The sequence below is a fragment of the Rhinopithecus bieti genome, unplaced genomic scaffold, assembly GCF_001698545.2.
Source record: "Rhinopithecus bieti isolate Rb0 unplaced genomic scaffold, ASM169854v2 scaffold_35856, whole genome shotgun sequence".
NCBI lineage: Eukaryota > Metazoa > Chordata > Mammalia > Primates > Cercopithecidae > Rhinopithecus > Rhinopithecus bieti.
Genome location: NW_016815820.1, coordinates 1,007,785 through 1,020,571, shown reverse-complemented (window position 1 = coordinate 1,020,571; position 12,787 = coordinate 1,007,785). Strand labels below are relative to the sequence as shown.

Below are 12,787 nucleotides of genomic sequence, written 5' to 3'. Positions count from 1 at the left end.
CAGCGGTGTGGAGTTGACCCCACCTCTTTTTAAATTTAGGTTATTTATTTATTTATTTATTTATTTATTTTGAGATGGAGTCTCACTCCATCGCCCAGGCTGGAGTGCACTGGCGCGATCTCGGCTCACTGCAACCTCTGCTTCTCGCGTTCAAGCGATTCTCCTGCCTCAGGCTCCTGAGTAGCTGGGATTACAGGCACCCGCCACCACGCCCGGCTAAATTTTTTATTTTTAGTGGAGAAGGGGTTTCACCACGTAGGCCAAGCTGGTCGCGAACTCCTGACCTGAAGTGATCTGCCCGCCTCGGCCTCCCAAGGCGAGTATTACCTAGTATTACCAGCGTGAGCTGCGCCCGGACGTAGAAGAGATTAACAGAAAAATCCGTTAACCTCTTCTACCTCCCAATTCCCAAAACCCAACCGAGACCTCTGCGCCTCCCTTCCTCCTCCCAGCCCCTCCCTGCCCCGAGTCCGCCTCTCCCGGTGCAGCTCCGCCCCCATCCCGAGGCGGGGCCCCATAGATGGAGAGAAGTGGGAGAGGTCGGAGCCCCGCCTTCTCTACACAGGAAAGCTCAGTGGCCCCCAAGTCAGGATGTCCCAAGCTTGGGTCACCGGCCTCGCGCCCACCTTGCTGCTCAGCCTGCTGGCTGGCCCCCAAAAGGTGAGACTTGGGAGGTAGGGTTGTGGAACTTTCGGGCCCTACCCTTGTAGGTCAGGAGCCTGCTTCTGGAGCCTGGTGCCACCTTCCATAATCAGGATTTCCTCCTGACCGCGCACAATTAGCAACTTCCTTTCTCTCTTTGCTGTGGAGGTGGAGGTGGAGGTGGAGGTGGGGGCAGCGGAGGAGGCTCTGGGAGAGCCTAGGTTCTCCCACCTCTGAGGCGGATCCTGTGGTGGGAACTGGCCACCACCCGCCACCTATCTGACACCTGGCACCTTTCTGTGAATAGGGACTTTGGACCTCGTATTAGCCCCAGCTTATCCTTCCAGCTCCTTCCTGCCGGAGGTCTGGACACCTGGGCCAGCATGTAGCCCCAGCTCTGTTCCTCCAGTGCTGGGGGACCCTGGAATGTCCCCACCCTCTTTGGGACTGTGTCTCTGCTTGTTCTCTAGGGGAGAGAAGGCTCCCTCGTCCCCTTCTAGGGGTGAGTAATCCCAGCCTGTGGTGGGATTTGACCTGGCTGCCTGACCAAGGCTGGGGAGACCTCTGAAATCTGATTTTGAGAGGGAGGTGTAGGCTTCTAGTGCTCCCTGGGCCCTTCTGTTCCTCCCAGGTAAAGTCTACAGGTGATGGGGGAAGACTGTCTGGTCCTGGGGTGGGTGATTATCCTGGGAACAGAGACGGGTCTAGAACATGCATTTGTGACTTACTTCCATTTGAGAACCAGAGGGAAGTCAGGGCCTGCTCCCAGAACAGGGTACCTTTCACACATCTGGGCTGAGCTTTCAGAGTGGCTCTGCCAAAACCCTTCCATGGAGCTGGGTTAGTGAGCAAGGTGTTCCTTCTAAATCACTGGGCAGTCAGTTTGTGTCAATGCTGGGCTGGGCATCCTCTGGTTTACCCCTCCCACCAACCCCAGGGGTGAGGTGCTGTTAATGCCTTTAATTCTGGAGTTAAGTAAGCTGAGATTTACTTACTCCCAGCCCAAGACCACCCTGATGCTCCATAAAACTCAGCTTCTGAACCACCCCAGACAAGACTACCCCCTTGTTAAAATGTGGGGAGACAATCTGGGAGAAGAGCTCCTCCCCATCCCAAACCAGAACTTGAGACTAATTTACTAAACCTGTTAATTATCCATCTCTTCTTAGTTGGGGTCCAGGAAAAGGACAAGGGCCAGAGTGGGGTCTGAGGGGGAAGGGGTGCTGCTGAGTGCCTGGATGGACCCCTCGTTTTTTTTTTTTTTTAATTTAAAAAATAGAGGCTGGGTGCAGTGACTCACGCCTGTAATCCCAGCACTTTGGGAGGCCGAGGCAGGCCGATCATAAGGTTAGGAGTTTGAGACCAGCCTGACCAACAACCCCATCTCTACCAAAAATACAAAAATTAGCTGGGTATGGTGGCACGTGCCTATAATCCCAGCCACTTGGGAGGCTGAGGCAGAAGAATCACTTGAACCTGGGAGGCGGAGGTTGCAGTGAGCCGAGATCACACCACTGCACTCCAGTCTGGGTAACAGTCTGAGACTCTGTCTCAGAAAAAAAAAAAAAAATAGAGATAGGGTCTCGCTATGTTGGCCAGGTTGCTCTTAAACTCCTGGCCTCAAGCAATCCACCCACCTCAGCCTCCCAAAGTACTTAGGATTGCAGAGATGAGGCACCGCGCCCAGCCTGTCTCCAATTCTATAGTCATTCCTGTGTGCTGTGTGATTTGGATTCACAGACTCACCCTCTCTGGGCCAACCTGCAGGGGTTCCTTCCTGTTCCTGTCCCCACAAGGGGACAAAGCCTGTGAGATGGTACTCAGCCCGGGACTGAGCATGGAAAAGGGGAATTACCCCAACTATTATCGGCTATCACTGGTATTCTTATCTTTACTGTTGTGATTTGCAATTGAAATATTTCAAGTAAAGGTATAAAGATAAAGATAATGGTGGTTTGCCAAAGCTGGCGTCCTACTTTTAGCCTTGGTTGTTTGTCCCAGGAGGCTAGGGTGAGGTGACAGATGCCCTCCCCCACCACCCATTTCCTATGTTCTGGCACCTATATCCCTCCCCCACAGTCTGGGAGCAGCAAGGATGAAATGAAACCAGGTAATTGATGAATGTACGTTCATTCATTCTGCAATTATTTTGACTAGTGAGTTTTCAACAATGATGTAGCAAAAATCCCTGCCCTCGCGGAGTTTGCCTTTGACACAACTGAAGGACAATTAACAAGATAAAGTAAATATATAGTATGTTAGATGTTGATAAGAGATGTGGAGAAAAAGTAAGCACACTAAGAGGAAGGAGAGTGGTTGTAATTTTAAATAAGGTAACCAGAGAGGGAGGAGCTGGAGCCAGCCTTGCAGCCACCTAGAGGAGTATTCCAAATCAGTGCAGCTTTGACACACAATTGCTATCAATGGAGCGAAATTCCGTAAGATGCCCTGGCTGCCCTGCAGACCTAGTTTAGAAGAGGGAGAAGCTGATTCGGGAGGCGGGGTCCTGGCAGCTTTGCAGAGCATGGAATCCCCTAGGCAGGGATCTGAAGGATGAATGGAGGCTCAGACAGGTGTAAAACAGCCAGGTATGTTCAGGGAACTCCCAGTGGGTGTGTGTGAGAGGAAGAGAAAGAACTAGGGGAAGCGAAAGGGGAGGGAGTGCAGCTGCCCACTGGGGGGTCTCTACCCCAGAGAGCCACCAAAGGCGGCTTCCAGCAAGGTTTTCTGGTGATGAGATTTGCATTATAGGAAGAGTGCTCCTGCCCACAGTGTCTGCAGTGACAGGGTGGGAGACAGAAAGTCGCTAGTGCCCTGAGCCATGGGTGTCACGGCAGAAGCCGAGTTGGAAGGGTGGTCAGAAGGGATGAGCTTATAAACCCGGGGGTGATGGAATGTGCTGAGAGAGTAAGGGCAGCTGGGGCCAGCCAGGGGTCAGCTGGGCTCCAAGCACTGACCTGGGAACATAGTAGAGAGTGAGGTGGGGAGTGACTTGCAGGAAGAGGCTGAGTCTACTGGGGACCTGCTGCCTGTGAGGTACCTGGGTAGCATCTGAATGGAGACCCCACTCCCACTATCCCCAGTTTATGACCCCGACTTCTCTCTTTTCTTCCACAGGTTGCAGCCAAATGTGGTTTCATCTCGTAAGTCTGGAAGCCATAATTTCCAATCTGGGGAGTGGGGAGGAGCAACCCAAATCATGCCCTGCATGCCTTGTAGGGTGTGGGGGGCCAGAAACCCCATCCATCCTCACCCACTCCCAATCCAGCCAGAAACTGTCCCCCCACTTTCCCAGCCAAAGAGGGAGACCTCACCCTCTCTCTCCACCAACGAACCCAGGGACTTCCACACTTGGGGGCAGGTCTGTAGCTGGATCCCGGTCCTTCCTACTGCAGTGCCAGGCTGTCTCCCCTCTGAGGGTCCCCTGGGTAGAAGGCAGGGGGCTAACCCTCATAGAGAAATCCCAGAAGCCTGAGCACAGGGGTGGGGCTTGGTAAGGGTCACTGGGCAGAAAAGTGTTTCCGTTAGGTCAGCACTGGGTGTTCTGAAAGCACCCATTCTCTGACTCCTCATACTCCATGGGCACCAGCGAGGACTTTCTCTTCCTGGACATGCCGTGTGGCCTCTTTCCCCACACCTCCTTAGAGCTGGATGAGCGGTGTCATGGCCGCTGCTATGCCCCATCCCCATACCTGCCTGCTGAGGTCAACAGGATACTTCTTCCACCCATGTTACAGATGAGGGGCGTGGGGCCCAATAGGGAGCCGGACTGGGCGTGAGTGCACACGCCCTTCCCCAGAGTCCTCCTACTGAGCTCAGAGGGGGCCATACCCTCCACCCCACTAAGGGGTGGCTTGGTGCCATGAGCATATTGGGTGTGTTTTGGGGAGGCTGGGATCCTTCTGCCTCTCCATTCTGGTGCCAACAGCTTCTCCTTGCCCTTTTCTGTGCCCTCCGTCCAGCAACTGCCCCAAAGGATTCAAATGCTGTGGTGACAGCTGCTGCCAGGAGAACGAAATCTTCCCTGTCCCCGTGAGGTGAGCCCAGGTCCAGCTCCTCTGGGCGCAGTCCTTGGAGGGACCTGGTCCACACAGGGCAAGGCCAGGCACCTGCCGAGGGGGCAGTGTGGGCGGCGGGAGCGGGGAGGTGTGGTGGCCTGGAGACTCAGGGTGCTCTTGGTGGTCCCCACCCCAGGATCTTCGTCATCATCTTCCTGGTCTTCCTGTCCCTCTTTTGCATCTGTGGTCTGGCTAAGTGCTTCTGTCGCAACTGCAGAGAACCGGAGCCAGACACCCCAGTGGATTGCCGGGGGCCCCTGGAACTGCCCTCCATCATCCCTCCAGAGAGGGTCAGAGTATCCCCCTCTGCATCCCCACCCCCCTACAGTGAGGTGGGTGTCTCATCCCTATCCCTAGTCCCCAGGGTGGCCGGCTGTGCAGCAGGGACAGTGGAGGGCCCTTCGACCCTGGAGGGCACTCTGCACCCAGCATTGGGTCACCCCTCTCCCTGGTAACCATGCCTCAGCTGGCAGCGGAGAATGGTGGCCAGGGCCAGGACCCAGAAGACTGAATTCCCTCTTTTCCCTGCAGGTGATTCTGAAGCCCAGCCTGGGCCCAACTCCCACAGAGCCACCCCCTCCCTACAGCTTCAGGCCTGAAGAATGTACCGGGGGTCAGAGGGGCATTGACAACCTGGCCTTCTGAGTCACCTCCTGCCTGGAAGCTTGCGATCAGCAGCCTCCTCCCCAGTGCCTCCTGGATCAAGCTAGAGACTGCTGGCACCCCAGGAATGTCCCTGCCCATCCTGCCATGTCTCTGTTCATTCTTGGATTTAAGTTATTACTTGTTCTGCCTGTTTCCACCCCAGCTACCTCTCTTGTCCTGAGGGTTAGGCTGGAGTGACAGTATCTGCCCCCCAACCAACTCAAGAAAGAGGATGCCAGAAGGAAAATGCCAACCATTGGAGGTGCCCAACAGCAGAATGGGCTACTCTGAGGGGTAGTAAGAGCCCCATTTCTGGAGGTATGCAAATCTTGACTGGACAGCCAGCTCCGAGATTTTATCAGGGGACTTCTATACCTGTGGGACATTGGACTGGATGAGCTCTGAGCCAGCTTCCACTCCTACTACCTGAATAGAGAACTCACTGTACCCACCCACAACACAGGATAAACACATGTCCTCACTGAATGTTACTGATCGCGGCTGAGGGCCTGCCTCTGGCTGTGTGGGGAGGTGGGTGGAGAGGTGAGTCCAGACACTGCTGGGGGGTCCGGTGAGGGGGTCGCTGTGCCGCAATCCCACCACTGATGAGCCTTCTGGGAGGACAGTCCATCCGTGGGCTGCTCTTGGGGAGACGCTTGTTCTAGATGCTTTGGCTGCCTGTTTTATGATGTCTCTGTGTGCCAAAGAGCCTGGAAATGGGGTGCGCGTGTCCCTTGTGAGGGTTTCCCAATCCCTTCTGCCCACAGCTTCCCTGGGACACATGGAGCCCAGCTCTCTGGCTGTCTTACCGTGAGTTGTGAGAAGTTGGCTGCGAGGAGTTGGGTCCAGGAAGCAGCCCTGGGACAGCCCATTCTGCTGTTGATAGCAGGAAACCACCTGCTGGGAGACGATGGGGGTGGGGAGAAGCCCAGGAGAGCAGTGGGTGGAGCTGGGCATCTGTGGAGTGGGGCTTTAGGAGACCTTGAACGGCCCCACCCTGGAATCTCCTACAGGGAGGGGAGATGGCAGGTTCCACCCTTCTCTTCCAGCCCCACCTGTGGGAGTTAAGCCCTAGGGGAAGAGTCTTCACATGGGGGCCTGGCATAGTCATGCAGAATGGGGCAGGACAGTGCCAGTGCCTTGGGACTCAGATGGGACTGGGTGCCTCTACCCTGATTTTTGCCTTTGTACTGCGCCCTCACAGTCCACTTAATGCCAGCCTCCTTCTTCAGGCAGAGGACCCCGTGTCAATGCTGGCCAAAGCTCCCAGGAGGATTGGAGGTAGAATTGGCCCTCATGTGCCAGCAGGGGTGCCTCCTTTAGTGCTCTCCCAATAATGCGATCCTGGAGGCATCAGTACGCAGGCAGTTGGCAGAGTTGGGGGCTGTTTGATGGCACAGGCAGCCCCAAAGATGCCAGGAACAGGGACTGTCTGGGTGTGGGTTCCCAGTGGAGATAGGGTCCTGGAAGGAGTGCAGCAGTTACTGACAAGATAGTGCCAGGGTTGGCTGTAGGAGAATGAGCCCAAGCGTAAGTGGAAGTTTCCCGTTACTTTCAGGGATTGGTCAGGGGTGGCAGAAAACATGTGGGTTCTTGGTGTAGATGTGGCTAGTTCCAATGAGAGAAGTCCTGGAGCTGATGTTACCCTCACCGTGATAGCAGGGGGATGTTGAGAAATGGGCTTGGCAGACCTGGAGGAGAAGTTACTCGGTCCGGATGTTGTCTTCCTTTCATCACAGGGCCTTTAACTCCTCCTAAGGAGTAGCAGAGTGGCCCAAGGGAAAGTGGCCCTCCTGAAACCTAGTGTTGCTGTGACCTGGTGACAGAAATGGAAACCTCTGTGTCTCTGGTCATCCTTGGTGGGAGTGGAAATGGTGTCACCTTTCTAGAGGGCCATCTGGCACCATGCAATCATGCCACAGATGTTTACAAAACTCCTGCTATCTAGGAAGCACTATACCTGGCACTGGGTATCCATTAAAATGTAAATTGCACGTGACCTGGCAACTCCACTTCTAGAAAAGAGCCTTCAGAAGTGCTCATACAAAAGAGCTCAATATAAGTATCAGGCACTAACCCATTGTGCCACCAGAGCTCCCTATGCAGCCTTTTAAAAGAATAAATAGGATCTGTAACACCAACCCTGCAAAGCATCCATCACTTATTGTTACAGAGAAAAGGCAAGTTGCGGAACTGCCTATGATCTCAGTTTGTAAGGGTATAACCCATACATATTTTATTTTATATATGTCTATTTTTTCTTTGCAAATATGTAGATAAGATCTAGAAGGATATAAACCAATCACTCACCACACTTCCAATAGCTGTTGGCCCCAGGAGTGGGATGTAGGCAGTGAATTGCAAGCGGGGCTTCTTCCTTTCTATGTTTTGGCACTGTGTGTTTTTTACAATCAGCAAGCATTGCTTTCGTCAATTTAAAGAGATTTGTTTACTGGAAACTGTAGGCAGCTTTAGAAGTTTATGAAAATTCACCTTGTGAACTTTGATCAATGGCAGCTGATAAATTATCAGCCCTGGTATGCGGAAGAGAATACAAGGACTTTAGACTGTGGTACCCACCTGCCATGGATGTGACCCGGGGGATAGACACATGATGGGAAAGCCTGAACGCCTGCCAGACATGCATGAAGCCCACGTCTCACACCTACGCAGGACTTACGAGGTGAAGGGGTGGTCTGCCCCTCCACACCTGTGGGCGTTTCTCGTTAGGTGGAACAAGAGACTTGAGAAAAGAAATGAGACACAGAGATAAAGTATAAAGAAAGAAAAAGTGGGCCCAGGGGACCGGCGCTCAGCATACTGAGGACCCACGCCAGCAGCGGTCTCTGAGTTCCCTCAGTATTTGTTGATCATTATCTTTACCATCTTAGAAAAAGGAAGTGGCAGGATAATAGGATCCTCTTAGGGAGAAGGTCAGCAGTAAGACATATGAATAAAGATCTCTGTGACATGAATAAGTTTAAGGAAAAGTGCTGTGCCTTTATATGCATATGCAAACATCTCCGTAAACCTTTTAGTGCATAAAGAGCAGCATTGCTGCTAGCACGTCCCACCTTCAGCCCTAAGGCGCTTTTCTCCTTTCTCAGTAAATAGAACACACAATCGGGTTTTACACCGAGATGTTCCATTGGTCAGGGACGGGCCGGAGACAGATGCTTTTCTCTATCTCAACTACCAAGAGGCCTTCTTTCCTCTTAATACTAGTACTCCTCAGCACAGACCCCTCACGGGTGTCAGGCTGGGGATGATTAGGTCTTTCCCTTCCCATGAGGTCATATCACATGGGAAGAAACCTTGGACAATACCTGGCTTTCCTAGGCAAAGGTTCCTGCGACCTTCTGCAGTGTATGTGTCCCTGGGTACTTGAGATTAAGAGAATGNTTACCATCTTAGAAAAAGGAAGTGGCAGGATAATAGGATCCTCTTAGGGAGAAGGTCAGCAGTAAGACATATGAATAAAGATCTCTGTGACATGAATAAGTTTAAGGAAAAGTGCTGTGCCTTTATATGCATATGCAAACATCTCCGTAAACCTTTTTAGTGCATAAAGAGCAGCATTGCTGCTAGCACGTCCCACCTTCAGCCCTAAGGCGCTTTTCTCCTTTCTCAGTAAATAGAACACACAATCGGGTTTTACACCGAGATGTTCCATTGGTCAGGGACGGGCCGGAGACAGATGCTTTTCTCTATCTCAACTACCAAGAGGCCTTCTTTCCTCTTAATACTAGTACTCCTCAGCACAGACCCCTCACGGGTGTCAGGCTGGGGATGATTAGGTCTTTCCCTTCCCATGAGGTCATATCACATGGGAAGAAACCTTGGACAATACCTGGCTTTCCTAGGCAAAGGTTCCTGCGACCTTCTGCAGTGTATGTGTCCCTGGGTACTTGAGATTAAGAGAATGGTAATGACTTTTAACCAGCAGGTTGCCTTCAGGCACTTGTTTAACAAAGCACATTCTGCACAGCCCAAAATCCGTTAAACCTTGAGTCACCACAGCACATGTCTCTTGCAAGGACAAGGTCGGGGTAGGGTCACAGATTAACAGCATCTCAAATACAGAACAAAATGGAGTCTCTTATGTCTACTTCTTTCTATATAGACACAGTAACAGTCTGATCTCTCTTTCTTTTCCCCACAATGAGGTGTATAATGAATGAGAGAAACAGTGAGCTGGTTGGTTGGGTGAGTGAGCAGCTTCACAGTGGTGGAGAACTCATCCCTCATGGCTGGTTTAGTCGCTCAAAGCCAGTGAGTGAATAATGAAAGATGGAATGAATGAAGGAAGATTAAATGAGTGCATCAATGAATGAATGAATGAGGAGATCCGCCACCAGATATTTGTAAAGAAACACAGTCTAGGCCGGGCGCGGTGGCTCACGCCTGTAATCCCAACACTTTGGGAGGCCAAGGCAGGTGAATCACAAGGTCAGGAGATCGAGACCACAGTGAAACCGTCTTTACCAAAAATACAAAAAATTAGCCAGGCGCGGTGTCGGGTGTCTGTAGTCCCAGTTACTCAGGAGGCTGAGGCAGGAGGATGGCGTGAACCCAGGAGGCGGAGCTTGCAGTGAGCCGAGAACGCGCCACTGCACTCCAGCCTGGGCGACAGAGCGAGACTCTGTCTCAAAAAAAAAAAAAAAAAAGAAACACAGTCTAGTTAATATCAAGGAGATGTTCCTCGTGGCTGTGCACTTGAATTTCTATCTGCAGGGACTCCCCAGAGGACTGGGAAATGCAGGAAAGGCTGTAGGGTGGGGGGCATGTTGAAGGAGGAGGGCCTTAAGGCACTTGCTCCAGGGATGCAGGAGGGGAGGAGAAGGGCTGCTGCTGAGGGAAGTGAGGAGGGGGATAAACACCAGCAGGAATCTTACCTCACCCTCCAGCTGAGATGCAGAACTCCAGCTTCCGACATTTCGCCTTCTGTATCCAACATCTCCAGGCGTTGGTGTGACCATTTGTACAGTGAAGAGGGTGGCCCCTTCTGGCTCTGGTAGGATGTAGCTCTGAATCCAAAGTTGGGAAGGGGCCTGCCACGGGGGCTCATGCCTGTAATCCCAGCACTTTGGGAGGCTGAGGCGGGTAGATCACTTGAGGTCAGGAATTCGAGACCAGCCTGGACAACATGGTGAAATCCTCTTTACTAAAAACACAAAAATTCGCTGGGTTTGCTGGTGGGCACCTGTAATCCCAGCTACTTGGGAAGCTAAGGCACGAAAACCCCTTGAACCTGGGTGGCAGAGGTTGCAGTGACCTGAGATCATGCCACTGTACTCCAGCCTGGGTGACAGAGTGAGACTCCATCTCAAAAACAAAAACAAAAAACAAAACAACAACAAAAAAAAACAAACCAAAGTTGGGAAGGACCAAATAAGAATATGCAGAGAAGCTCCTTAACACCAGCAGGCTTACCTCCACTCTGCCTTGGCCACACTCTCAAGTGGACATACCTTATCTTGTCAGTCCTGATCACCTCAAGCCACTCCTGAGCATCACCTCCTGTACTGGCAGTTCAGGTAGGTCCTGTATTACCACCACACCATGCCAGCAATTCTCTGAGCCCACCCAGCCCTCCGAGCCAGCGATCTTTGCCTGTTGGCAGCGCCATCACCATGTCCTTAAGCCATCCTTACAGTCACGACCCTGCATCCTTTACCCCTTTTCACCGATTCACTGTGCTCACCCAGAGCAACTCCAGACTCCAGCTGGATCCATCTATGGCTCAAGAACCAGCACCCGTGTGTGACTAGACTCATTTTCCAAATCACAACCAAGCGTCTCACGCGGGCCCTCGGTTCCTCCAATGCGCTTTCACAGCTTCACTTCCTCGCTCTTGAAATGACTAATTTCAAATCTCCCACACCCCCAACCTCAATTTCTCCTGGTAGTGCCACCACAGGCTTCAGAGAAAAGGGGATGCAACCACACCAGCATACCTCACCTCTGTGCCCCATACCTGCCGCCCAGTATCCACGCGTGCTCCCTTCCCCCGCCATGTCGCACTCCTCCAGCCTGCACAGGACCCCAGCCCTCCTGCTCCTTAGGGTGTGGCCCCCACAGTTGTCTCTTCAGAGCCTTTCTCCTCTTCCCCAGATCATTATCTTCCGCTTATAACATGCCCCGCCCTCCATCCTTTAGAAACTCTCCCTGGAGGCCGCCAGCTCCTCCAGCATCTGCTGTTTCACCTCCCCCCTCCCCACTTTCATTCTGTGCTGCTCCAATCAGTCTTTTGTCCCCACCGTTACAGGAGATGACTCTCGTCCAGATCATCGGTGACCTACATGTCACTAAGGCCAAAGGTCCCTTCTCCGGCCCGTCTCTCAGTGGCTTTTGACATGCTTGGCCACGGCCTCGTTACGTGCTTTTCCAATGTCTCTGACTCCAACTTCCCCTGGTTTCCCTCCTCCACACGGCCTTCTCCTTCTCAGGAGCCTTCACTTCCCTGCTCCTCCTCTGCCCTCTCTCGGCGATGGCTGCCCCGGAGGTCTGTCTTGGGGTCTCCCGTCTTCGTCTTTGTTCATTCCCGTAGTGGCTGTCATCCCGATCTGCGGCTTCACAGACCATCTCCGGTCTGATGAATCTCAAGGCTTTATCTCCCCCCAAGACTTCTCCTTAGGACTCAGACTCACCTATTTAACTACCTCACACCTCCTTTTGGATGCCTAATGAGCATCTCCCAGCCAAAAGTAGGCTCGAATTTCCCTCCACCACCCCCTCAAATCCAGTCCTTCCCAAGGTCTCCCATCATAAATAGATGGTGCTCCCCATTCGCCCAGTTGTGTAGGCTAAAACACTAAGAAGTTATTGTGATTTCTCTTTCCCTCACCCCGTCATCCTGACAGTGCTGCCTCCAAAATAGACCTAGGCCCACTTATTACCATTTCACGGTTACAGACCTTGACCAAGTCACCTTCATCCCTAGCCCAGCCTTTCCTAATGACCTTCTACCTGATTTCTGCCTCCAGGCTTGTCTCCATCTCGCCCCCTGCAGTTTATCCCACACACTGCACTTAGGGAGATCTCTCTAAAGCGCAAACAAGACATGCTATTCCTGTGCTTAAGATGCTCCAATGAGGCGGAGGTTACAGTGAACCGAGATCATGCCACTGCACTGCAGCCTGGGTGACACAGCGAGACTCTGTCTAAAAAAAAAAAAAAAAAATCCTCCAATGGGCCAGGTGCAGTGGCTCACTCCTATAATACCAGCACTTCAGGAGGCCACAGTGGGAGGGAGGATGGCTTGAGCCCAGGAGTTCAAGACCAGCCTGGGCAACATAAAGAGACCCCCTGTCTCTACACAAAATATGTTTGTATTTTTTGGCTTCACTCTTGGTGGTGCGAGCCTGTGGTCCCAGCTATTCGATGGCAGGGTGGGGTCGGGGGAGGTGGGGAAGGGGGAAACTGAGGTGGGAGGATTGCTT

The 12,787-nt window shown here is 52.5% G+C and overlaps 1 protein-coding gene across 2 annotated transcripts; it reads left to right on the top strand.

Moving 5' to 3' along the window:
- Positions 1-522: 522 nt before the first annotated feature.
- On the top strand, positions 523-7,486 carry TMEM92 (transmembrane protein 92). 2 transcript variants are annotated; one of them, XM_017854058.1, is made up of 5 exons: positions 523-660; positions 3,760-3,785; positions 4,605-4,679; positions 4,918-5,032; positions 5,232-7,486. In XM_017854058.1, exons 1-5 carry the CDS (start codon positions 592-594, stop codon positions 5,343-5,345), a joined length of 399 nt encoding a protein of 132 aa, XP_017709547.1. In that variant the 5' UTR covers positions 523-591; the 3' UTR covers positions 5,346-7,486. The 2 variants fall into 2 exon arrangements, with proteins under 2 accessions (XP_017709547.1, XP_017709546.1); XM_017854057.1 differs by having other exon boundaries at positions 4,837-5,032.
- Positions 7,487-12,787: the final 5,301 nt, after the last annotated feature.